We start from the raw sequence: 26,133 nt of genomic DNA, 5'->3' as shown, positions 1-26,133 counted from the left end.
TATGCAGGAATGATGTTCTGCGGAATGCAACTTTGAGAAATGTTCATCCTGGCTTTTCAGAGACTCCTGGAACATAATCACCTAGGGTTCATCACTTTTCAGATGAAAGAGTTTTGGACAAAGAGGTTATGACTTTGGCCCCAGATCCCCTGGCTAAGGGCCAGTTGGGGCCAGAATACAGGCACCTACTGTCCATTCCAGGGTTCCCCTGTCTACCCGCCTGGTTTCTTTCATAAATCACAAAGGGCAGGGAGGGGGAGTTAACATCTGATGAGCCTCCACTCTAAAAATTGAAATTGATAATTCAAGAAACTAGTTGCTAAGCTATTGGACCTACTCTATGTCAGCACCATACTAGATGCTATGCATTCATAGTCATCTCTCTCCATCCTTCTATCTACACACTGAAGTAGGTATCTTATCTCATCCCTGGTTTTGCAGACAGTAAAACTGAGGCTTAGAGAGGTTTAGCCACTTGTTCCATGGCTTTGAGTAAGGGAATTGCAGAAATTTGGACCCCAGTTGGCCTGACTTCCCTTGAAGCATGTAGTCTCATTCAATAGCTATACAAAATAAAGATGGTCCCCACCCTGCAGAAACTGAGACTCGAAGAGGTTAATAGATTTGACAGGGTCTTGAAACATGGGAGAGGGATAACTGGGCGCTGTGAGGTCCTCCACCATGTAGTGCTCCTGCCGGTGCAAACCAACCCCAGAGAGCTGCTGGTCTGAGTTCTCCTGTCTGCATTGACTGTAGGGGCAGAGGTGTAAATGGAGAGACTCCCTGACCTTGGGATGGGTTTGAACCAGCATCCTAGATGATACCTGTGTGCACTTACCCAGCACTGAGCTTTGTTCTCCATCACTTTAAAGAAAAGCCCAGAGAAGTAGTTCCCTTTGCTGGGCTGGCAAATCAAAACAACCCACTGCCTCTCTTTGACCTCTGCTAGTAGGAAGATTATTTGGCTAATTAGGTAAAAAGCTTTCATACCCATGTACATATTTTAACCCTAATGAGCTGTCAAAGGGAAAGGTTTGCCCTTGGCCTGGTTTGCCAGTGGATCTATCCTTTGCTCAGTGGAAAAGACCAGCTAGGTAAACAGAACCTCGTTTCCATGGAAGCTCACTCTCTGGCTTTTTCTTTCCAGCACTTGAAAGGTAATTACTTGATTTTTCTTTATTTTGAGGGGTTTCATACAGCAGGGCTGTCAAGCTTTTCCACAGAGGATGGCTTCTCTCTCATGCCAGGCTATTTTAGGGAGCTTTGGTTACATTTCTGTTTTCATCTTCCCTTTGGATCATTAGCTCTCCAGCAGCAATGTTCACCTGCCAGTCACTTCTGCCAATTAAAGTCCAGTGGAGCAAAGGACTTGACCCTGGAGAATGGGGGGATACACTGAGAAGCCAAGGAAGTTCATCCAGAGATGGAAACTCCCATCACCTTCCTTTCCGGGCACAGACTATCAGACCAAGACCCCCATCCACCCAGGGGTGGGACATTAGCCCATCCAACACCTTCTCATCTGAAACTTTGACTCCCCATGTGGCCCATGTCAGAAATATAGCCAGCATGGACTGTTCTGATAACAAAGAGCAGCCATCATTTCCTGAGGGTTTGCTGCATGCCAAGCCCTGGGTTAAATACTTTATGTCTGTGGTCTCAGTGAATCCTCATGACAGCCTTTGGGTAGACTTATTATCTTGATTATTCAGATGAGAAGACCTGAGCACAGAGAGGTTAAGTAACTTGGCCAGCATCACATAACTACTAAATGGCAAAGCCAGGATAAGGATCTGCCCACAGATATCATTTTTTTTTTTTTGTCTTTTTTTAGGGCTGCACCTATAGCATGTGGAGGTTCCCAGGCTAGGGGTTTAATTGGAACTGTAGCCGATGGCCTACACCACAGCCACAGCAACACCAGATCCAAGCCTCCTCTGTGACCTAACCACAGCTCACAGCAAAGCCAAATCCTTAACCCACTGAGCAAGGCCAGGGATCGAACCTCTGTCCTCATGGATGCTAGTTAGATTTCTTTCTGCTGAGCCACAACAGGAACTCCACAGGTATCATTTCTTAGGGAGAGCTCTGGCACTGCTACAGTTTCCCCAAAAGAAATCAGTCGTGACAGGAGATGGAGTGTTAACATTTCTCAGCCCCTCAGTGATGGCCCTATGTGTTCAGTTGAACAAAATAGCTGAGTTAATTGTCAGGGCCAGTGAGAAAACCAAAACAACACAGTAAAGAAGAAAGTCAACAAAAAGCAGAACAAGACAGGTCCAGATTGAAGCAGGGCAGACTCTGTTTCAGATGGCTTATACAACTTTACCACAGTCTTGAAGCTTACAGAGACTCAATTTCCTCACCTGTAAAACGGAGATGATAATGGTGCCGACTTCATAAAGTTATTCCACTTGAGGAATTTGCCAAACTTCTCTGTGGAATACTGGTTTTCAGTGAAATAATTGTGTCAAAGACAAAGTTAAATGCAGTTAAATAGGCTTATTTACTCTAGAATTTTTTATCTTAATTATGCTAATATGTCATAAATTTTCAGGAGGGAGCGGTGTTTCCTGACCCCAGAATCCTTTTCCTGGGAGAATGCCCTTTAACATCTATTTCTTGGGACCCCTTAGAAAAGGCTTCAATATAGATCATATAGTACCTGGTCTTGAAATAGGATGTTCACTACGTGCTAACTCCCTCCCTTGTGTGCCCAAATTGTTCAAATAATGATACTTCTTCTTGTTAGACTCAAGCTCCATGGTAGCAAGAGCTGGGGCTGTCTTGTTCCTTTCTGTATTCCAGTATCTTGCATAGCAAGACATTTCATAAAAAGTTGATGTATGAATGAGTAAGTGAACCAATGAATGAGTGAACCAAGCTTTGTGTAGACCTAACCTGCTCATCTTCATTGCTGGCATTCTCTGCTGTTTCTAGTTGTATTCAATGAAGCCAGTGGGAAAACTCATACACCACTGTGAAGCTTCATAATGGCCATGTTTGTCTTGGGCTGTATTTTTGGTTTTAACCTCTGTGAACACCATATCTTTTGACAGAATTCCCAACTTGAGCCCCAACCAAATCATTTTCCTTCTTCTCTGGGAAGTAGTATGAAGTTTTCTTTACATATGTGTTTTGAATAAGACACTTCTGAGTGTTCCCTATGGGTTTGCATGTGGATATGAAGTCTTGGGCTTCCAAGGGAACAGAATAAAAACAGTTCACTGATATTAAAACCAGCACTAAGAAAACCATGCTTCCCACATGTGGTCATGGATGGACCACTGATCAGTGGTATGACTGCTCTCTGGTGATTCTCTTTATTTATCTAGAATGGGATTTCCAACTCATGTTCACCAGATATGATGCAAAAAATTAAAAAATATATGTTAAATAATAGTTGGGTCAGTCAAAGTCTGACAGATTTCCTTACTGCAGACTTCTCAGAAACTGTTCATGTCAACATAGCATTGCTCACACTTAGATAACCACTCTTTTGGAGCCTTTCTGAACACTTTCTTTTGGAGTATCTAATAAGATTGTTGTTCAGCAGAATATCCTTTAGAAAATGCTACCTTAGAATACATGGCAATGAGTTGCAATCCAAGCTTTATGGAAAAGAGAAGATAAAGCAACTCCTGAACTGGACAGGGTGGTAAATGCACAGAATAAAATCAGATGGATTCTTAGGTGTTTTGTAAAACAAGCCAAAGAGAACTATTCATGATGCTTCAAAAATATGACCATAATTTATCCAGTGTTCTCATTTACATCATCTTAGTAATAACATTTTTATACCATTTCATAGAATAAATAAGATTTTTTAATCATGGAGCTCAGTTTTCATTTTCAAATTCCTGAATAAAAATTTCATACTTTTCAATTTTATAAACAAAAATGGCTTTTAAAAGAAAGGGACTTAGGGAACACATATTTCTTTATCTACTTTTTGTTTTCACTTACTAGTTTCTGAAAAGAAAAATAGAGCACATCTGATTTGAATGTCACTCTTCCCTTCTTAGGAAACTTTTCCGTGAATGAAATAAATTATAAATTATTGAACAAAGCAGACTCTATTACAGTTGGAAAGATAACACAAGGCTTGCTTGGAATTAGAGAACTTCAGTCCACAGGGCAGGGATCAATAACTATGGCCCGTTGCCATCTGTCGTACATAAAATTTTACTGGAACACAGCAGTGCTCATTCCTTTACTTATTGTCTGTGTGTTTTCACACTTCATTGGAAGAGCTGAGTCACTGCAACAGAGATCTTAGGCCTCTCCTAGCCCAGAGTGTTAATAATATGGTCCTTTATAGAAATATTTACCAATATTTTTCATAGATTTATAGAAAGATGTAAAAGGGATGGTGGAGATTGTATAACCAACCCCTTCATTACATAGATGGGGAAACTGACACCAGAGAAGTTAAGTTGTCTACCCATCGGAGGTGATGAAAAGAGACTTCAATTAGGTATCAACACCAACTGAGCAGTAGCAGCCATCTGGAGTATTGAGAAGGTCTCAGGACTCAGAGAGAAGGAATGCTGTAGTTGACTTATGGTTCAGGGGTGGGAGAGCAGCAGGATATATGGCATGTAGACACTATAGATGCTCTATATGTTATTAATAGTTATAGTACCCTCTCCTACCTTGTATGTCTGCCCAATAAACACTTTCTTCATTGGACTCCAAAATAGGAGTGCCACCTCATTAGTGGCACTGCTACCTAGAAGTTTAGATGTGATTCTTATCCAAGTTCATTCAAATGACTTTCTTAGCAATGTCCTGCCTACCACATCACACTCTGCCTGAAAATATTTTTTATGACATTTATTTCTTTTTCCATTGTAGCTGGTTTACAGTATTCTGTCAATTTTCTACTGCACAGCAGAGTGACCCAGTCCACATACATATATACACTGAAAAGATTTAACTTGGGATTTCCTTCAAATTGGATTTTGTCTGTCACATGATTCTTAACTTTTCTTTTTTCTTTTTGGTCACACCCATGGCATAGGGAAGTTCCTGCCACAGCTATAGCATTACTGGACCCTTAGCCCACTGCACCGGGCTGGGAATCAAACCCATGCCTCAGTAGTGACCTGAGCCACTGTAGAGACAATGCCAGAACTTTAACCCACTATGCCACAGCAGGAATGCTACACAGTTCTGACATTTAGTTTAGAACTAACTGTGTTCATGGGAGCACAGATTAGGGGTGTAAAATGGAAAGTCATGAGCATCTTGGTTTTTGTCACCCAGACTGAATGTCTCCATGTTTGTGCTTTTGTGCAGCTGGACAATCCAGATGAGCAAGCAGCCCAGATCAGACGAGAGCTGGATGGACGCCTCCAAATGGCAGACCAAATAGCCAGGGTAAGGAAACTCTGGGGACATTTGCTGGGGGACCAGGCCAGAGTCTCACTCAGGAAGAAAACTGATTATTAAGGACCATGAAAAGATAAAACTGAGAATGAGAGCAGGAGGGAAGGGGGCAGTCACTCTGATTGGGTCCTGAGGCCTCCTTTCTCAGGGCACCTCTCCTGGAGACAGCACACGTATTTTCTATGCCCCAGCCAGTACTCAAGCTCCAGCCTCACTTTTTTTTTTTGGAGTCCCAGACTTAGACTTCCATCTGTCTGTTGAGCATGTCCACTTGGATAGTCCCTGCATTTCAAGTTAGATGTGGTCAGAATCTTACTTCGTATCCTCTTCTTCCCACCAAGTACACATCCCCACATGAACTCCTTTTCCATTGGCCTCTGTCTATTTCCTGTGGGTGAAACCTCCTAGTCAGTGTCGTTTTCTCCTTCCTCCCTACAACAGTTCACACACAGTCTGCCACGGCTCATTGATTCTGCCTCCAAAATGTGGGTCAGATCCCTTTACTCCTTTCCAGTGCCACTGCTAAGGCTCCGATTCAGGCCCTCGTCTTCCACGCCTGGACCTTACATTAGCCTCCTCATGAGTATTCCTGGACCCACTCCCTCCCCACTCCTGGCCGTCCTTTACATAACTGCCTTCTAAACGTCCTCTGTGAACATCTCAAAACAGAGCCTTAGAATCCTTCAACACAATCCTCCCTTGGCCCCAGAACAAAGTCCAACTCCTTTAGCATGATCTTCAAGGCTTTTCGTCCACAGACCATTATGCTTCCTTACCAGCCTCCCCTCCCACAAGGTTCTCACCAGAACTCCCCATTCTAGCTACACAGAATGTCACCCTCTGAATATCCCGGGTCCTTTCCAGCCTTGGTCCCTTTGTACCCACTGCTGGTTCCACTGAGAAGGACATTTCTTCTCTCCTCCCCTTAGCAAGCTGTCTGACTCAGCCTTCAGTCCTCAGCCCAGAACCCCTTCCCCAAGAACTGAGTGAGTGCTCCCCATTTTGTGATTTCTTCACACCACATGTAAACCTTTATTATGACAGTTCATCGAAGAGTGACTATCCATTTACATGTCTGAGTCTCCCGGTAGATAGGATTGCTCTAGGGTTGGGTTTATGTCCTCCTATGATGACTGTGAGCCTACGTATTATCTCCTATTCTTACAGCAGTGCCATGTGTGTTACTGTTAATAGTCTTCCTACTAATGGTATCTGTTGAGTACTAACTCTGTGTCAAGCATGTTAAGTGTTTTATGTGCACCACCTCATCCAATCCTCCAAACAATCCTAGAAGGACATTGCTGTTAGCATTCTTGTTATAGAGATGGGAAAATCTAGGCTGAACAGGATAGGTACTACTTAGGAGGCAACACTGGACCCTTTACACAAGTCTGTCTCAACATCAGGACTGGGTCAGGTACTAAGCTAAGCTAAGGTACAAAATTTCAAAATGGGTGAGGGATGCAGTCATCAACATAAATAATATTTAATTAAATACTTTGAGATCCTGCTGCATAGCACAGGGAACTATATCCAATCACTTGTGATGGAACATGATGGAGAATAATGTGAGAAAAAGAATGTGTGTATCTATATATATACACACATACACATACACACAGAGATATATATGTATAACTGGCTCACTTTGCTGTATAGCAGAAATTGACAGAATATTGTAAATCAACTATAACAGAAACAATAAACATCTTAAAAAATGAAAACTATAATGAATGCAAAAATATCCATGAAGAACAAAATATCAATATTTTACATAATAGGATCCTACTGGTTCCCACGGTGGCCACAAGGTATGTGTTCATGTGAGGGTGGGCCGTGGGAATTGGAAGGGGGGAGAGACACCAAGTAGAGCTTGGCATTCAACCTTCCTCTTTATGGAAAGAAGTGTCTCAGGATGTGTACCCGTGGGAATGAATTCTCCTGGAAGAGAAACCAAAGAGAGATCCCAAGAAGCAGGAAGATCCCCATCCATGCTCAAGCAGTCTTATTGAAATGTTTTGCATCTTGTTTTTGGACACCTTCAGCGTTTCTAGTAGAGTCAGTCTGGTGGCTAAAAATAGTCTGAAGTTATTTGGCTAAAGGCAGTGTCAAAGGTTCTTATGTTTGAAAATCCTGCTTGATGTGGGAGTAAACATCAATAAGGCTTTAGAATTTACTTCTGTAAACTCCCGTGTCTCCTTAGCAGATTATCCAGCAAATAGAGGTCCTTTGGTCTATGCCCTGCCCTGAGGCATCTATTCCTTTTCCACCTAATAAGTATTCATGCCACCTAGAGAAAAATTTTACACACACACACACACAAACACACACTTCAAAAACAAGCTCATGGCACCTTTAGTTTTTTGTTTGTTTGTTTGTTTTTACTTTGAGGCATACCATGATATTTTAGGAAACTTGTGTAGTCTGTGGTGAACAGCTGTTGCATAGTGAGCCAAGTTGCTCATTTTTAGACAATAAGTCAGAAAAAACTGTCCCCAGGTCCATGCTGCTAGATAGTCTGATACCAAATAGGATGTTAAAGACAAAACTTAGAACTAGACTTTCTTGGACCATGAAATAGGCAATTAAAGCGAAACTTGGTCATTATTCACAGAGGATGGAGAATAATTTCAAAGTATATAGAGGATATATTTAACATTCAGATTATGAGGATTTCTATGAGAGTCTGCCCACTGCTCTCTCCCGATCTCCCCAGGAGACAGAAATTGAATGTCTTCTTTTGCAGTATTCATTCATGCCAATGGCTCATTTGCCACAATTACTTGGTCTTGGAAGTGACTTTTACACCTAAGTAGAATTAATCCTGGTTCCAAACCTGTCCTGGCCACAAGTGATTGGTCCAGAAATGGATGCAACTAAACCCATGAATTCCTTCACTGGGACCTGTGGACTGTGGTCCAACAGAACTGTATCTTCTAGTGGTAGAAAGATGTGTGCAGCCATGTTCAATTCTTCCATGTAGGGAAAATTAAAGAATGAAGTCAACATAGATAGCTTCAAGAGAGATAAGAGAGATGGAATATACCGAGATTCTCAGGATGTTCAAACCCCTGGATCTACTTATTCTTGACCCTCAGCTGTATAACTGCTTTCACTCAGTTCAGTTGAAGTCCAAGAAAAGTAAATTCTCTGTTTGCTTAAACCAACTGGGCTACTACTGAAGAAAAGTAAGAAACATCTTACCTACTAAAAATGAAATAAAATATCAGGATCTCATATATGGGCTAGTTCATGAAGAGATATTAACACAAAGCTTATCTTCTTTTAGCATGCCCTGATTTTTCTATTTCTGGCATCACAGTGAATTTTATTGAGGGTGTGCAATTCAACCCATATGGCGGAACATCAGCTCCTATAAATATCATAACCAGAAATTCCTGGAGATAGATGTCATCCATCATACATAATTCACTCTGTTCTCTGAATTAAAAGATGGGCAGAGCATCTTGAATGCAAATTAGAAGCACCAACTGAAGGAAGCTTATGTAAAAGAAAGGACTGATTCTTGGGGTCAGGAGTGTCTCCCAGAGCCCACAGGCAAGGTACAGCCCAAACCAAGGAAGGAAGTAGAACCAGGGGCACCACAGGGACAGAACTTTTCCCCATCTCTTGATTCTGTGTGGCCTATTCATTATTCCTTCCTTTTTTGTAAAGCAGCTTTCTTTTCTTCTCAGGTGGGAGACATGACTGTTGCACAGTTCTCTATGTTTCCAGGATGGCCAGTTAGGAATTCATTCATCCAGTCAACCTCTGTCTCAAATCATTCTCCCTACTTTCTCTTTCCTCTTTTCTCACTACCCCCTTCATATTCACAATTTCAAGAATCAAGCCTCTGATTGGCCCAATTTGGTTCAAGGGCCAACTCCTGCAGCACTCACCCAACCCACCATGGAAAGGGGATGAGAACATGTAGATTCTGGAAATGTATCATAGAGGGTGATTGTGGTACTCACAAGGTAGGGCTGTGGGTTGGGTGGTTGTTATGAATTAGGAGACACTCCAAGATGTGTAAAAAAAAAAAAATAACTCTTGCTTATATGGTGTTTACTTTGTGTCTGACTCTCTCCTAAGGATTTTACACTTGATAACCTATCTAACCCTCCAACAACTTTATGAGAAAGGTGCTATCAATATCCCCATCTCATAGACAAGGCTGAAGCAGAGACAGAGGCCTTGTCCAAGGTCACTCAGTGACCAGAATCTGCTCTCTTACCCAGTGTGAACACTACCATTACAAAGTACCTTCCCAAACACAGCCCTCATTTCCCCATCAACCCAATCCAAGCATCCCATATGCCTTTCACCCAGGCCTTCATCTTACCACATCCTAACCTCTCTCTTCTCTCATCACTTCTTCATTAAATGTGTCCAACAGTGGCTGTGAAAGTGATCATAAACTCTCATTTAGACCTCTGACAAACAATCCTGGGAGTTCCCATATTTCTCCCCAGTTTAGCACATGGAAGAGTTTGTGATGTACCAAAATGCACTCAGCTAGTAAGTAGAAAGCTGAGTGCTCTGATTCCAACTTTCACATTCTTTCTTTTGAGTAGTCAGATGACAGGTGGGGAGTTACACCAGGACAAGCCTGCCCCCAGTTCCTTTCTCCCTGATGTTGCCTCTCTAGGAAACTTGCTTTCTCTCTTCCATGGAAATTGGTTGTGCATTCCCTTCAGTGTATGCAGAAGCCCAAACGAAGCAATAGCAGCAGGCAGAATAGGCTCTGGGAGTTCTGAATCCCTTCTAATTTTATTTCCTTGGAATCTGGGACAGAGGTGATAGGGACCTTGGTGGTTCTGCCAAAAGCATGTCCATCACCACATACTTGTGAAAGGCATATGTTTGCCCTTTCTTCTTAGGAGAGAAGTGGGGAAACTGCAAGGTGGTTTTCCTCTACCCACAACCCTAGGCTCTAATCTCTCAGTTCAATCACACCAACATCCAAGGAACCATGAGATAGAGATGGCTGTGTGAGCCCTCACTGTGAACATCAGACACGCTGCCTTAAAAATTCCACAAAGAGATCTGAATGCATTTTTTAAAAATCTGGTAGAAAAGACTTCTTAATCCCTGTTCAAACATACTCCCAAATCCTCTCATGTTGACATTAAAGTGTCCCCAAATTTTACCCAGGAATTAAGTTTCAGTTATTTAAATTGTCTGATCAGAAACTGACATTGAAGCTTAAATGAGAAGATTGTGGCATTAGGGCTGCTGTGATATTTGCCAGTTCTTTTGGCCACATTTTGGGGTAAATTTTGAAATTATTGAGTGAATTATATGACAAATAGTACACCTTTTGTAATATTAGTGACAGAGGTCAAGTGTGCTTCAGCACCCTTGGTTTTTCAAGCTATCATTTAAACATGGGGTTGCCATTTAAACCCCTATTCTTGGAAGTTCCCTTGTGGCACAGCAGGTTAAGGATCCAGCATTGCCACAGCTGTGGCGCAGGGTCAATCCTTGGCTGGAAACTTCCACGGCCAAAAAGATAAATAAATAAATAAACCCCTATTCTCGGCAGAGCACAATTACCATCATACCATGGTCCCATTGCAAACACGGATGATATGCCTAAGTGAGAAATAATATCCAGATATTTCCCTGAAGGAAAAGTGCTGTCCATGCCTTGCCAGAAATCAGATAAAAGTGGAACCCTCTCCTACCAAAAAGTGACAGCACCCCCAGCTTATAAAAGTATCTTGTACCTGGCATCTCCCCTGTGTCATGAAGTAGCAGAGTGTTAGACACATGCTAGAAGCTTTGTTCAGCTTTGCCTGAAAGAATGTGTGTAGGGAGACTCTCCATGACTCTGGCCTTTGTCAGGTAGCAGAACTCAGGGGAATCTGAGTTTAAAGAAAAATCTAAACACCAAGGAGGTTCATTCAGGGGCAGGAAGTCCACCTCATTCATAAAAGCTGAGGAAGTCAGACTACTCCTCTCAAGGACAGCTTTGAGTGAAAGGGCCAGTCCAGGGAATGGAAATACCTGGACCTTCAGTAGCTGTGATGCTGATTTTCACAAATGACTGCCAAGACCTTTCTCTTTTAGCATGGCCACCCGTCCCCGCATCACTCCCTGTACTTCACCCTCCACACTGGTAATGGTGGAGTGGCCACTATTTATGGAGAAGCCATCTGACCCCTGTGAGCCATGCAGAGGTGGTGTTGGGGAACCCCTCTGAGAGGCCCCTCAGGGTTCACCTTGGCCCTGTGGCCACTTGGGGCCAGATAACTCAGCCCTATCACATGGTAGCTAGCAACATGGGCTCCGGGTTTCAAACTCAGTTCTACTGACTCTGGACTTAACCTCTATGCCTCATTTTTGTTAGGAAAATGGGAATAAATAATAGCACCAGCCTCAGCAGGTTGTTGGATTAAATGAAGTAAAGCTCGTAAAGGGCTTTGCTTAGTGCACAGGACAATGAACTTGTAATTGCCAGCTGGCATCATGGTCTTTACTCTCATCACCATCATAATTGTTGGGTCTGTCATTAGAGTGGTGGGAGTAAGTAGCAAGCCACTCAATGTAAATATGTATATGTGTCTATGTATATATGTATGTGTATATATGTATATGGGCATGAGTATATGTGTACATATATGTATGTACTTATTATTCACACTTCACATATAGAAACTACAATTTGGACAGGTAAAGAAAGCTGTTAGTAAATGGCAGGCTCAGGATTCAAAGACGAGTCTACTTCAGCCCTGTGAACCAGTCAGGTACCTTGGTGTTCCTTTGTACCCTGCAAATGCCTCTGTTACTTCATGTGTCACAGGGAGTCTGGTAGTCACTTTCTGGCATTTCCCCCCAACCTTGGACACCTAACTCTTGGCTGACTTTCATCCCCAGTGACAACTGTACCATCTGACACATGATAGGAACCCAGAGAAATGTCTGAGAGATTGTACTGACTATGAGTGACATTGTCCACAAGCACCCCATCTACAGAGTGTCTTTCAGCCACAGCCTCCCTTCTGATCATCCACAACATGTCATTTGAGCCTTTGGGGTTTAAGGAGGCTTTATCTGAGTGGGCGGTAGCCTGGCCAGCTTTTACATGTACCCACCTCACTCTCTTATGGGTAAAAATGCAGACAGAAAAGCAAAGCAAATGACTGACAAAGCTGTTACCACTTTAAAATGCTGTTTTTCAATATATTCCCCAAATCCCTCAGTGTGGCCGAGCATTAGTAACTCTGGTAGGAATTATCCTTGAGGGGCCATCCCCACTATGGAATGTTATCAGCCCAAAACAAAATTCTGGCAGAGAATTTCTTTTGAAGACCTCCTCTGTGCATATGCTAGATCTTTCATAAAGCAATATGAATAAACAGTCTTTTTGTCAAGGCCAATTTCCTTTTATGCTTGGAAAAGTAGCAGTCGAGATGGACGACTCCATTTTCCTTATTTGGCACAACTTCAGCTTTGAAATGTGTTTATAATGGGTTTGCTGCTGAAGACTCCCGTTTAGAACCTCGGCATGGATTGACAGAATGCTATTCCTTCTCAAGGCTTAAGTTCTCAGAACAGAAAAATGGCCTTGTTTTCCCTTGCAGACTTCAGTTTTATGAGCCTCTTTTTATGATGTCGTTAGGAAATATCCAAGGTCTGAGAGGAGTGATTATTCTTTGGATTTTTCCAATACCCTGCTGCAAAACGTTTGTTGGAGGCCAGCTCTGGGCCAGAGTGGTGGTGTCAGTAAGCACTGGGTCTTCTTTCAAAACTTTAAGACTGTGGAGTTAAAAGGCCTTAAGTGAGTCCCAGAGGTGGATATAATGAAGGGAAAACACTTAATAGTAAGTCTCTCCCAGCTGATTGGCAGGAAAGAACCCACTTCACAGACATAATGGTTTTTCTCCACAGCTGCCAGTAAAAATCAAAATCTCATTTACCTGGCACCCCCAGTCTCCCATATAGTTATGAGATTTGGGCCTCAATACAAGGAGGAATGAAATAGGTCAGTATAATGGCCTTCAGACTTTTAGTATGTAACCATTGCTGTTTGGCAGCCTTTGACATGGATTAACTTGCCTCATTCTTCTCCTCATTCTTAAGAAAAGCCATGTTCAAAAAAGATGAGGAAATATTTTGTGACCATGTTCAGTTCTATAGACCTTCTTGGATTCATGGTTGCCTGTTATATTTTTTCATGAAAAAGAGCAAATACAAATGGCCCTGTCTCAGCCAACTCAACCCCTTTGTCAAGCTCATCCTCTTCCTCAGACTCTCAGCTCAAGGGCCACCTCCTCTGGAAAGCCACCCCTGGTTCTCTCAGGAAGAGCTCATTTCTCATCTACCTCAATTATAGCATCCACCTTGATATTTCCCTCAGATCTTTCTCCCCACTAGCTGTAAGCTCCAGGGCAGTCTTTGTGATCCCCCTGTGCCTAACACTGTGCCAGACATAGTTTGCATGGTTGTGTTCTCTAAGTAACAGTGTCCTAGAAAACTATAGCCTTTGTCGTAAAGGATACCCATATTCTTGAGGCTCACAATTGAGCTCAAGAATGAAAACACAAGCCTAATGTGCAGAAATTTGAAAGATAAAGGAATTTTGCACTGCATCATTACAAGTTCCTGCCGAGCTCATCAACCTATTTTCTCATTTCTGAAGGACCCATCCTGCTCCTTCTCTCACATTCACTCACAGTGTGTTTAGAAAGCACCACGCAGCGGGCTGAGCCCAATATTAAAAGTGGGAAGTGATTATATCAAGAGATTCTGAAGGAACCAGTAATGAAAGGTTTCTGGGTGGATATCAGACTCCCATACACATTTACCTGGGAAAGCAGAATCTCAGTGTGCTTCCAGAACTTAATTTATCATCCTTCCACCTCCTTCTCATAGGTGAGTTTCAGCTGCATTGATATTTAATATGGACCTTTTGACAAGTCATCCCAACTCATAGGTATTGAATACTACTATGTGCCAAACATTATACTAGACAACAGGAGTTCACCAGGGCTATCAAGATAGGTATGGTCCTGCCTTGTGGTCCGGCAGGAGGAGAAAACATTAAATAAATTTCAAAGTTGTTTCATTAATTATAATTATAATAAGTGTTATCAAAAAGGTGAACTGCGTGTTATAAAAAAGGATAAAAGAGGGATCCAACCCAGTGAAGTGAAGTCCTGAGGCTGAAATATGAAAGATGACAAGATGACTGAGAGTCACCTAGGGAGGCAGGTGGTAAGAGAAACACTTACAGACTCCAGATTGGAAGAAAACTGGTGAAGGGCAAAGGCATCTCCAAGCTCTATACAGAGGACCCACTATGCCAATATCAGTGAAGTTTCTGTGGTGGAAAAGGAAGACATACCTTTCTAGCTGTGGGCTGGGGGAATTATTAAAAGGAAAATTAGAAAATCTCAAGGATCTAAAATGCAGGAGGAACAACTTGGCTTAGAATTGGAAAACCAATAAAAATCAAAGCTCCTTTCTGTAACTCCAGAGCTTCTTCTGCCCCTCCCTTCCTCCTCCTCTCTGTCTCTACTTCCCTCTTTCTATCACTCCACCTCTCTCTCTTTGTCACGTGTCTTGTTCTGCTTTTACCTGTTCCAACATGGACAGTATGGCAGCCACCCAAGAGTCTCTCTGATCTTACTGTTTTAATTCCACCACCGATTGCATTCTCAGTATCTCTCAGTGCAACTGCTTGAGACATTAAATCCAGTTGATTGCCAGCCACTTGGTAGAATTAGTTGGTTGACTTTGAGTCAGGGGCCCATATATTAGACATAGTATTTTTCTACCACCCAGAACTGGCAAACCAATTTATGTTCTGTGTGATCCAGTTGAACTTCTACTCTGAACCCAGGGGTAGAAGAAATAACTCATGTCTAAATAATTCAGTATGACATGCCACTGGCCATGCAAACTGGTTCAGAGTAGGTACATAAATCAGATTTCAGGTGAGGATTCCAAGATAAAAGATGCTCCCTATTCTGTGAGCATTACAAGAAAAGATGTTCACTTTTCCTTTAGATAATATGATGTAATAGTGAGAGCTTCAGATTTTTAGCAAACTTTTCATAACCTTAAGAGGAGCCAGACTGAGTATGAAACCCAACTCAGAGGAACCCAAACCAAGACCTGGAGGAAAAATTTAATTATAATAATATCATCTGAGTCCTGATTATAGCCCAGCCTGAAGCTGGTTCTACTGCAGGACCTTTTCAAACTAATAAATTTCTTTCATTTGTCTGAGCCAGTTCACATTGGATTTTTCTGTCACTTGAAAAAAAAAATGTCAAACTGATTTGGCAGGCCCTTATCTGCTCTGTTATGGAGCTAGACTGAGGAGATCAAGTTCATGAAATGATTCTTTGTAAAGGTGAAGTATCAAAGTATATTCAGGGTGCCTGGACAATATAGACGTATGTAGAAACAGCCCAGCTAAAGCATGTTGCCTTTACAGATGAATTCATAAGAAGGGGAAAAAATAGAGGTCAGTTCTCATACTGAATTACTTTATCTTCCTTTCTAAGGAATTTTAATCAAAGTTTTCATCACTTCATTAATTTTTTTTCAATTTTTCTTGAAAACAGTTAACTATTCTTCTTAGAAATAGCCACAGGCAATGTTTAAAACATCTCAAATGAGATTATTCAAATGATTCAAATCCTTTTGAATTATTCATGTGAGAAAATCTCTATAGGTATCCAGAAATAGGGTGTCTTTCTGTCTCCACAATTTAAAAACAACTGGCTGCATTTTGCTAAAAAGAAAAACTCTTTGAACTGAAACCAGATTTGAAAAATATCACCCCATTTTTCTTCCCATAAATCAAATTTCCTGGAGAAAATTGAAAGGGGAGATAGAACTACAGTAAAACATTTGACACTTTGTTACTATATGTTTATATACGTGTTTCTTCCCTGTTAGAGATTATAAATAACTAGAAGGCAGGCAGCTGTCTACTCAACTAGGCTGATCATTTTTCTAGCACAATGCCCCAGTCTCTGGGCAAATTTCATTAGCGCTAGATGTCACCACAAATTCAGGCTGCAAGATGAAAACCTTCTATGTAAATCGGGTCTCCATTTACTCCTCTGCTCATTCCTCTCTCTTTCTTTCCAAGGAACGCAAATTCCCCAAGTTTGTGTCCAAAGAAATGGAAAACATGTACATTGAAGAGCTGAAGTCTTCAGTCAATCTGCTCATGGCCAATTTGGAAAGCATGCCAGTGTCCAAAGGCGGCGAGTTCAAGCTTCAGAAACTCAAACGCAGCCACAACGCTTCCATCATCGACATGGGCGAGGAGAGCGAGAACCAGCTCTCTAAGTCAGATGTCGTGCTGTCTTTCTCCTTGGAGGTAAAAAGCCCTAAACCCTTGAAAGTTTCCTGGCATAGAAGGCAGGACCTGGGTGATTAGATGCATCCCAATCAGCTTGTTTCCCTCTTTATACCCCAGGAGCAGTTATTAAAATAACAGCTTGCAAAGTGCAGGTCAGCTAATCAGCTAGTCATTTCCCATCTCCAGGAGCCCATCCTTTTCCTTAAGAAATGCAGTCTTGAGAACCACCTACTAAATTTCATGTTGCATTACTTTCCATGTCTTAAAAAGCATTGCCAAAGGTGATTTTTAAATGCCTCATGCAAGTTAGAATGTTTGAAATTTTGGCAACCTGTCTTAAAGTTAGGAAAAAAGGGATCTAGCACCATTTTTTGATGTGTGGACAGTTTTCTTTCCCATTGGCTACCCTGTAGAGAGCCCCTTGTTGAGGTGGAGACTTTTTAAATTTATATTATCACCCCAAGAAAGAGTCCCTTTGGGCCAGAACTGTGGCAGGATGCTTAACTTGTCAATATGGCTCTCTATTTTTTACTCACACATTTGTTTTTCACACATATAATCTAAGGAGTGGATCTGATCTAGCTATATCAGGATAATTGAAAACTGGTTCAATATGAAGATTCCTGGCACCATCCAGAACTGTTGACCCAGATCCCTAGAGAATGAGAATATATCATTGTGTAGTCACTTTAGAACATAGTTTGGTGGTTTCTCAAAAAGTTAAATATAAAATGACCATGTGTTCCAACTACTTTACCAGCTCAAGAGAAATGAAAACACATGTCCCCACAAAGACTTGTTTGCGAATGTTTATAGCAGTGTTACTCACTACAGCCCCAAATGGAAACAATTGAAATGTCTATCAAGTGGTGAATGAACAGACAAAATGTGGGACAGCCACATAATGAAATACTCTTCACTGGCTAAAGGAACAAGCTACTGGTACATGCTTTCATCTAGAGGAACCTCAAAAACATTATACTTAGTGAAAGAAGCCAGACACAAGAGGCCACACAATATTTGATTCCATTGATATGAAATGTCCAGAAAAGGAAAATACCCAGAAATGGAAAGTGGATTAGTGTTACATAGGGCAGGAGGTAGAAATGGACATGGAGGACCTTACCGGGGAGAGAAAAATGTTCTAAGACTTATTTATGATCATGGTTGCACAGCCTAGTAAACTTGTTAAAATTCCTGTATTATATACTTTAAATGATTGAAATATATGCTTGAATTATATGATATGTAAAATATCCCTCAATAAAATTGTCAGGAAAAAAATGTTCTAGGCAGAGGGTAGCCTGTACATTTTAATGAGCCATGCAGGTGCTTCTTACGCATTCCAAAGTTTAAAAACTATTCATAACTTATGAAAGCTCAAAGTCCCACAAGGATTTTATGATAAGCCAAGACCTGGGAAATCCAAGAAAATAGATCAAATGTCTGTAGATTTAATTAGAATTCGTAAAGACTAAATTAATATTCTAGAACATCGTTAAGGCTTGCTGTGAATTAACTGCAGGTAATTTGTTTTACTGCGCTCAGCTCAGGTTGAGATAGTCACATTACAGTGTTTTCAACGTGTATTTTGCAGTTGGAAGAGGTAGTGTTCAATTAAATATAGAGTACTTGGTGTGTGAAAAAATCATCAGTGTAATTTCACAGAAACTTCCTTCCTTTTTTTAAAATACTGCCACCTGAGCTAGTAAATGCTTTTTCTTAGGTGTCTTTGAATTTGATGATTGCCAATTAAAGGTGGCAATTTATTCTCTACTGCCTCTTGTCTTCCTCATAAAAGGGGTGGGGGAGTGTTTGATTGATATTCATGAAGCTTTTAAATCTGTAATTTTCTAATTCTTTATCAGTACTCAATATTATGCAGCTGATTATCCAAAATATACATGTGGGCGAGTCTTTAACCATACTCCCATGTGTACATGATTCAAACAGGCTGTAACTTGTAAGTACAAGTACCAAATGAAATGCAAATACCTTTTAATTAGAACACTAAATTGCACATCTTACTAAAACAGCCAGCAAAAAGCACTGAGTATCTATTTGTGAATGTGTTTGGGGAGACACAGTGAGGGAGGTAAAAAAAAGGGAGCAAGAGGACTGTCATCAGGGCAGTCTAGGTTTGAATTTATGGGCTGGCACAGAACATAATTTTTGTGATTAGAGAATTGCATGGCTGGAAGGGACAGCAGAGTGCTGTTACCTGGAGCAAGAGAACTGAAGTCCAGGATTACAAGTGGCATAGCCTTGGGCAGGGAGAGTGCTCTGATGAAACACAATAGGTATTAGTGGAATGCTATACCATCATTCACTCAGTGAATCCTCACTACAACCTTTCAAGGCATTTGCAGATACAGAAGCAAAGCCTTGGAGTGTTTAAGAATCTTGCAAATCTTTACACAGCTAGTGAAGATGCAAATTCAGGATTTGAACTCAGATCTTTAAAATTCCATAAATTGTACTCTTTCTTCAACACCTCTCATTTCTTTTCATCTGATATTACATTCTACCCAGCATAAAAATGTTCAATTACATACATCATCTCCTGCAATTCTCATACAACAGCCATAAAGAGAGGGAGGACATGTATCATTATCTCCATCTTGCAGATGAGGAAACCTATACTGAAGAGGTTTGAAAGCAAGGTGAAGTGACTTCAAAGTTAAGATTTGCCCAACATTGCATGTGTAGTACACTGGTTCTCAATTCAGGATCAGCAGCATCAATATCCACATTACCAGGGAAATAAAAAGTCTTGGCCTCCACCCTAGATCTACTTATCAGCAACTCTGGGGATGAAGCCCATCAGTATCTGGTTTAAGCAACCTGCCAGTTTATCCTGATTCACTCCAAGTTTGAGATGTCTGGCTATTCATTGCCAGCCTATTGTGCTTCCTTGTATCAAGCCAATTTTAAAAACAAAAAAAGTATATATTTTTACATATCCATATCCTCCTTGTGTAATGCATTCACTCTTTTGGGGTACAATTCAGTGATTTTTTTAAAATATATCTTGCACTTTATAGATCTCTGTTGCCAGTCATTTGTTTCAGATTTTCAAGTCAGTATCTCTGTCCTCTCTTCCTCTCATCTTCCCTCCTTTCCCTTCTGTTCTCTCTGATGAGTGAGAGGGCATAAAGTTACCTGTGAAAATAGCAGGTGATTGAATAGAGTTTAAGGTTAGTGGTGGGAACGCCAGGAGTTATATATGATACAACTAGGTCCACCAAAACACCAGCCTTTTCCCTCAGTCTAAAAAGATAGTGTGCAACTGCAGGCATTTTACAAAAACATCTTAATAATGTTGGCCTGCACAGAGTTTGCATGTTTCATTTCTTCCTTTTAGAAGTACAGTCAAAATTTTAAAGTTGTATTTCTGACTTTGATTCTGATTCAGATTTCCATTTTCTGGTAGGAAAAGTAGAGTATTTGACAACTCTGGACTGGGGTAAAACAAAGCAACAATAGGCTGCAACTGTGTAGCAACTGCTCCCTTTAAATAGGGCTCTCAGTTTGCCATAGTCCCCACTACACCCTCTTGCATCTCTGACTCTAATGCTGAATGGTACTTGTGCTTTATCTTAGCACTTGTGTTATCACTTATTTTATTGTAAATAGAAAAGTTAATCCCTTGGCCTATGTCTCTTCCAAGTTCTAAATTAAAAGCTAGACTATATATTTTTTATTTAAATAGGAGAGATCCTATTTTTTCGTGAAATGAAAAATAATCTTAGGTGTTTAACACAGAAAAGTGTAGCTCTTTTCACATATCCTGTCTGGCCCCTGTGAGCATCAGAATTAGTAAACCTTGTCTTTCCATCTGAGAGGAAATAAGTTACACTGTGAAGAGTTGTATCTCCCTCCCAGACTTGTCCCAGAATAGCTGGTAGAAACCTGATAGAAGCCATCAGATACCTACTGGATTTTTTGTAATTACTCATGTATATTTTCCTCTGGATGGTGCTGTCAATGAGCTTTGGCAATAAGCTCTGCTGTTTGGGATTCTTTTTCCAGGTGGTGATCATGGAAGTCCAGGGCCTCAAATCCTTAGCTCCAAATCGCATTGTATATTGTACAATGGAAGTGGAAGGAGGAGAGAAACTGCAGACTGACCAGGCCGAGGCTTCCAAACCAACGTAAGTTATGTTTCTCCTTGGTTCATCTTCTAGAAAGTTCTTCTCATTGCCACCGTTTTGGCTAACTCCAAGCTAAAAGGTTTGGTTTCTCCAGAAGTTCATGCAAGATGTACTCATGTTTATTTTCCAAACAAAATGACAATTACTTTTTATTTGGCAGCTATAATAAGGATTCCAGTTCCTTCAGAGCAGAGAACAGAATGAAATTTAAGACATAGTCTTCTTTCTGGAGGCTTTATGTATTTACCTTAGAGCGTTTAGTCATAGCCTGCAGCCTTAAGTAAGATGTGCAAGAGAATTTCATAGAAATTTGTCTTAGTATATTCACTAAATAATATTTGGTTTGCAGTATAGGCAATTCTTTCCATTATGTGTCACAGTTATGAATGCATCAGCAAATATGTCACATTAGGCATAGTCAACTAATGTGTTCGGTCAAGGAGTTCCCACTGTGGTGCAACAGGACCCACAGCATCTTGAGATCACTGGGATGAAGGTTCAATCCCCAGCCCAGCACAGTGGGTTAAGGATCTGGCATTGCCGCAATTGTGCTTTAGGTTGCAACTGCAGCTCAGATCTGATCCCTGGCCCAGGAAATCCATGTGCCATAGAGTGGCCAAAAATTTTTTTGTTGTTGTTAGAATTTGTTAGGTCAACGCGTATTTGTCAGTGTATATATACAGGGCACTACTGCACAGTAGAAAGGAAAATAGTCCCTGTTGTAGCCCTACAGAGCTTACAGTTGAGTGGGGTGTGTGTGTGGGGGAAATAAAAAAAATAATAATAACACAAATATATAATTACAAAGGGTTATAAATGCCAAGAATGAAAGAGTGCTTTTAGAAGGGACCTGAACCAATTTTTGGAAACAGTCTAAGTAGGCCTTCTTGAGCAGTTGTAAGACATTTGGGCTCATATTATATAGGTTGAGCAAAAGGATTGGGAGTAGAAGGAGCATTATAGGCAGAGTCAGCTTGTGCAAAGGCCCTATGGTCAGCAGAGTCCTTGTGGCAAGAAGCTATTGCAAGAAGGCCAGTGAGGCTGGGGTCCAGAGAACAAGGTATTCCGTAAGCTGCCAAGGAGGCAAGAAGGGGCCACACCTTAAAGTACCTCTTGAGACCACGGAGAGGTAAGGATGGGCATATATGATTAGACATGTGTTTTGAAAAGATTACTCTGGCTGCAGTGGAAAGGGCCAGTGCCGATGCAGGAGACCAGTTAGGACTCTAAGGCAGCAGTTCCCAGGAGTGATGATGATTCATTTATTCGGGTCAATAGACTCTTAGTCTTCATGAATTCTGGAGAGATCACTGCTCTCTTCTCTCCCTACCCACTGCCACTCAAAATCCTTTTCTTTCCTATCTCAATTAAACCAGCCTAGGTTAATGAGCATCTTTTTTTATTGCTGTTAATTCAGAGGAAAGTCATAAAAAGGATAACCCCTCACAGCTACTCACTGTCTCTCCTCCCTCAAAGCATTATGAGCTGTTTGGCAGAACATGAATAACTTCCCAGGGTGTTCAAACAAAACAGTTCAAAGAAAACACTGAATATTTCCCTGACTAGAGGAAATCTGAGGTCATTGTATGCCTTCAAGTGCTTCTTTGTGTGAATAGGCAAAAGCTTCAGATGCCCAGATCCGGGTGAAATTAATGAGTGTATGCAAGAGGAAAAGGAAACCAACACACCTTGTCACACACTATCCTTCCTCCCTTTCTTAAAACTTACTTTCATGCTGAAAATGAGTGCACTTTCTTTTTTACCATCATTGATAAACTCCCAATTTTTCACCCATCTGTCACCATGGCCCAATCATAATCAGTGCTGTTATATTGTTGCATTATTTATCTGTGCTTTTAAAAAATAGGTCATAGAGGGGGAATTAAAACCTGTTTGGTGTTGATTCCAACCTTTTAAGATGTTGAGCCCAATATGGTGTCATATGTTAGAGAAGCAAAGAAAAATCACTGATTATTCTAAGAAGCTGTTGTTTGATATGGACTATTTTAACCTGAAAGGCACTTCATATCAGTTTTTTAGGCTTAAAGGTTCCAGTTGCCAGGGTGAGTGATGAGCTGATTTTCATGTATCTGTGAATGTTTAAGAGAGTTTCACGGGAGTTCCCATCGTGGTGCAGTAGAAACGAATCTGACTAGGAACCATTAGATTCCGGGTTCAATCCCTGGCCTCACTCAGTGGGTTAAGGATCTGGCATTGCCATGAACTGTGGTGTAGGTTGCAGATGCAGCTCGGATCCCGTGTTGCTATGGCTCTGGCATAGGCTGGTAGCTACAGCTCTAATTAGACCCCTAGCCTGGGAACCTCCATATGCCGCGAGTGTGGCCCTAAAAAGAAAAAAAAAAAGTTTCACATTACAAATAAATATGGAGTGCGTTGGTCTTACTACTTGAAATGCTCTTATTTCATGTTTATGTTTACTTTAATCCATACATGAGCATTATTATGTCCATATTAATAAACATTTCACACTGAAGTATTTTGCTTCTCAAGCCAGAAGTATAATTTTTCTATTCCTCCTCAGTTAATGAGTGGGTCTTTACCAAAATCCCTCAGAGGATTTTGTTTGTGTTTTCTTTTTAATTTAATTTTTATTTTATATTAAAGTATAGTTGATTTACAATGTTGTGTTATTTTCAGCTATACAGCAAAGTGATTCAGTTATACGTATAACATATATCCACTCTTTTTCAGATTCTTTTCCCATATAAGTTATTACCAAATACTGAGTAGAATGCCCTGTGCTATACAGTAGGTTTTTGTTGATTGTGTATTTTATATATAGTAGTATATAAATATTAGTCCCTTTCCACCACCTTTCCTCTTTAGTAACCATAAATCCATTTTTGAAGTCTGTGATCTATTTCTGTTTTGCAAATAAGTTAATTTGTATCATTTTTTTAGATTCCACATATAAGTGACACCATGTATTTGTCTTTGATTTACTTCACTTAGTATGATAATTTCTAGGTCCATCCATGTAGCAGCAAATGCCATAATTTCACTCCTTTTTATGGCTGACTCATGTTCTGTTGTATACCACATCTTTATCCATTCCTATGTCAGTGGACATTTAGATTGCTTCCATGTCTTGGATATTGTTAATAGCACTTCAATGAACATTAGGTTGCATGTTATCTTTTCAAGTTATAATTTTCTCTACATATATGCCTAGGAGTGGAATTGCTAGATCATATGGTGGCTCTATTTTTTGTTTTTTTAAGGAATCTCCATACTATTCTCCATATTGGTTGTACCAATTTTACATTCTTACCAACAGTGTAAGAAGGTTCCCTTTCCTTCACACCCTTTTCAGCATTTGTTGTTTGTAGACTTTTTGGTGATGGCCATTCTGGCCAATGTGAGGTGATACCTATTATAATTTTGACTTGTATTTCTCTAATAATTAGCAATGTTAAGCATCTTTTCATGTGCTTTTTTGGCCATCTGTCTGTTTTCATTGGAAAAAGTCTATTTAGATCATCTGCTCATTTTTTGATTAGGCTGTTAATTTTTTGATTTTGAGCTGCATGAGCTGTTTGTATTTTTGTTGTTGTTGTTTTTTAATAGAGTAAGAATGTAACTTTCATAACTAGTGTCAAGTCACATCAGTCGGTAGTAGTTTCCTTGCTGTGTTGAGAAGGGTTCTGAAGCCAAATCTGTATTCATAGGAAAATAGTGCGTGATCATCTTGTAAAGAAAGAGGTATGAGTGTCCTGCATTTGCTATTTCTAGAGTACCTCAAAGAGATATACCCAGAGTTTGAAATCTATCAAAGATCATGTCTCTTCCTCTTTCTTTATCCTTATAAAATCTCCTTATAATCTGTACTCATCTACCTTGTAAAGCTAAAATTATTTATCTACTTCTCTTCTTTACCTTTCTCTTGGTCATAGTTCACTGCTTGTACTTCTCTTCTGCCCCCAGTTTTGTCTGATAGAATGAATGAGCCCCTGTGCAGGTACATTTTCTCCCTCCCTCTCATGTTTGAACTTACTCAGAATCTGCTCCATCATTTCTTTTCTTTGAAGCTTCTGTTTCTTCTCCTTTTCCTCCCTGCTTTTGCTTACAGTTTCTCCCATTATTAGTCTCTGTCATCTCTGCTACTTGATTTTGATTATCCCCATACATACCCTTTGGAGGGTCATCTGTCATCTGTTCTAACAACTCCACTTCATCATCTGACAAGTTTTAGCCCTTTTCCTGCCCTCTTCATCTTCTGATTCGTGTCCTTGACTGTTCCCATTGCCAGCTGATGCCATACCTTATTGATACATTTCAAAAACCAAGTTTCCGTTCAAGCCTGTTTTATTTACTACTTATAAATTCTATTGTTGCTATCACTAAGTATTTTACCCCAAAACTAGAACTCTAATATCTTATCCTGTCATGTGTCTACAAGGAATTTGGCTTTTTCCTTTTTGTTCCAGGTACAGTCACAAATGCAGGAGTGCATTACATAACCTGGTTTGTCCAAGAGTGTTTTTTAGAACTCTAATGTGTAAAATACTCCAAGAAAAACAAGGATAGGGAGACTGGTACCATGGTCAAGTGAGGTTGGAAAATAAAAGACATTACATTTCTTGTGAGTTATTCACGGTGTACATTGGCATTTTAAAAACTCTGAAGATTTACCATAGAAAGTGAACCTTTTTAGCTCTGTTTATCCATGAGTTTCCCAAACATTTTTAAGTTAACACCTATTAGCATCCATTGGAAATGCTGTTCTCTATGGTCCAAACCTACTGATGGAGGGTCCAAGCTCTCTCTCACCTCCTTTCTCAAGGCTACCTCTTTACTTACAACCATGGCTCTGCCCCAAGATGGTTATTTTGAACTAGGTGCATAATATAAGAATGCTGTGTTCATGACTTAAATATACTTTGTGGTTGTAAAAAGGGTACATGTGCATGTGTTTGTGTGTTTGTAGCCCCCTCTCATCCTACCTTTTATCAACCTATTTTCTACACATGGGTTATTTTCAAGCTGACTATATATCCTCTCAATTCTTTTGTCCTCCTCTCATGGGTTTTTAGTGTAGGGAGCCAGAATATATGACCAAAATTTTTCAATAGATATATTTACCTTAAAAATATTGCCTCCATTTATAATATACCATTTCCTTCTCTTTTTTTGAAGGGTGTTAGGATTTGTTTTGTATTTTCATTTATAATGATTTTTATTTTTTCCATAGAAAGGAACAAAATAATGCCATTTGCAGCAACATGGATGGAACTAGAGATT

General features: G+C 40.4%; 1 protein-coding gene across 41 annotated transcripts in view; it reads left to right on the top strand.

Annotated features, from left to right (window-relative positions):
- CADPS (calcium dependent secretion activator) overlaps positions 1-26,133 on the top strand; it is a 503,292-nt gene that overhangs the window by 224,871 nt on the left and 252,288 nt on the right. For all 41 annotated transcript variants that reach the window (XM_021069125.1, XM_021069167.1, XM_021069161.1 and 38 more), the window contains exons 4-6: positions 5,302-5,382; positions 16,502-16,735; positions 20,750-20,871. In XM_021069125.1, coding sequence (XP_020924784.1) covers positions 5,302-5,382; positions 16,502-16,735; positions 20,750-20,871 — 437 coding nt within the window. The remainder of the gene's footprint in view (positions 1-5,301; positions 5,383-16,501; positions 16,736-20,749; positions 20,872-26,133) is intronic.

This window comes from Sus scrofa, chromosome 13, assembly GCF_000003025.6.
Source record: "Sus scrofa isolate TJ Tabasco breed Duroc chromosome 13, Sscrofa11.1, whole genome shotgun sequence".
Taxonomy (NCBI): Eukaryota; Metazoa; Chordata; class Mammalia; order Artiodactyla; family Suidae; genus Sus; species Sus scrofa.
The sequence above is the reverse complement of the archived record's forward strand: the minus strand, read 5'-3'. Positions and strand labels throughout refer to the sequence as shown.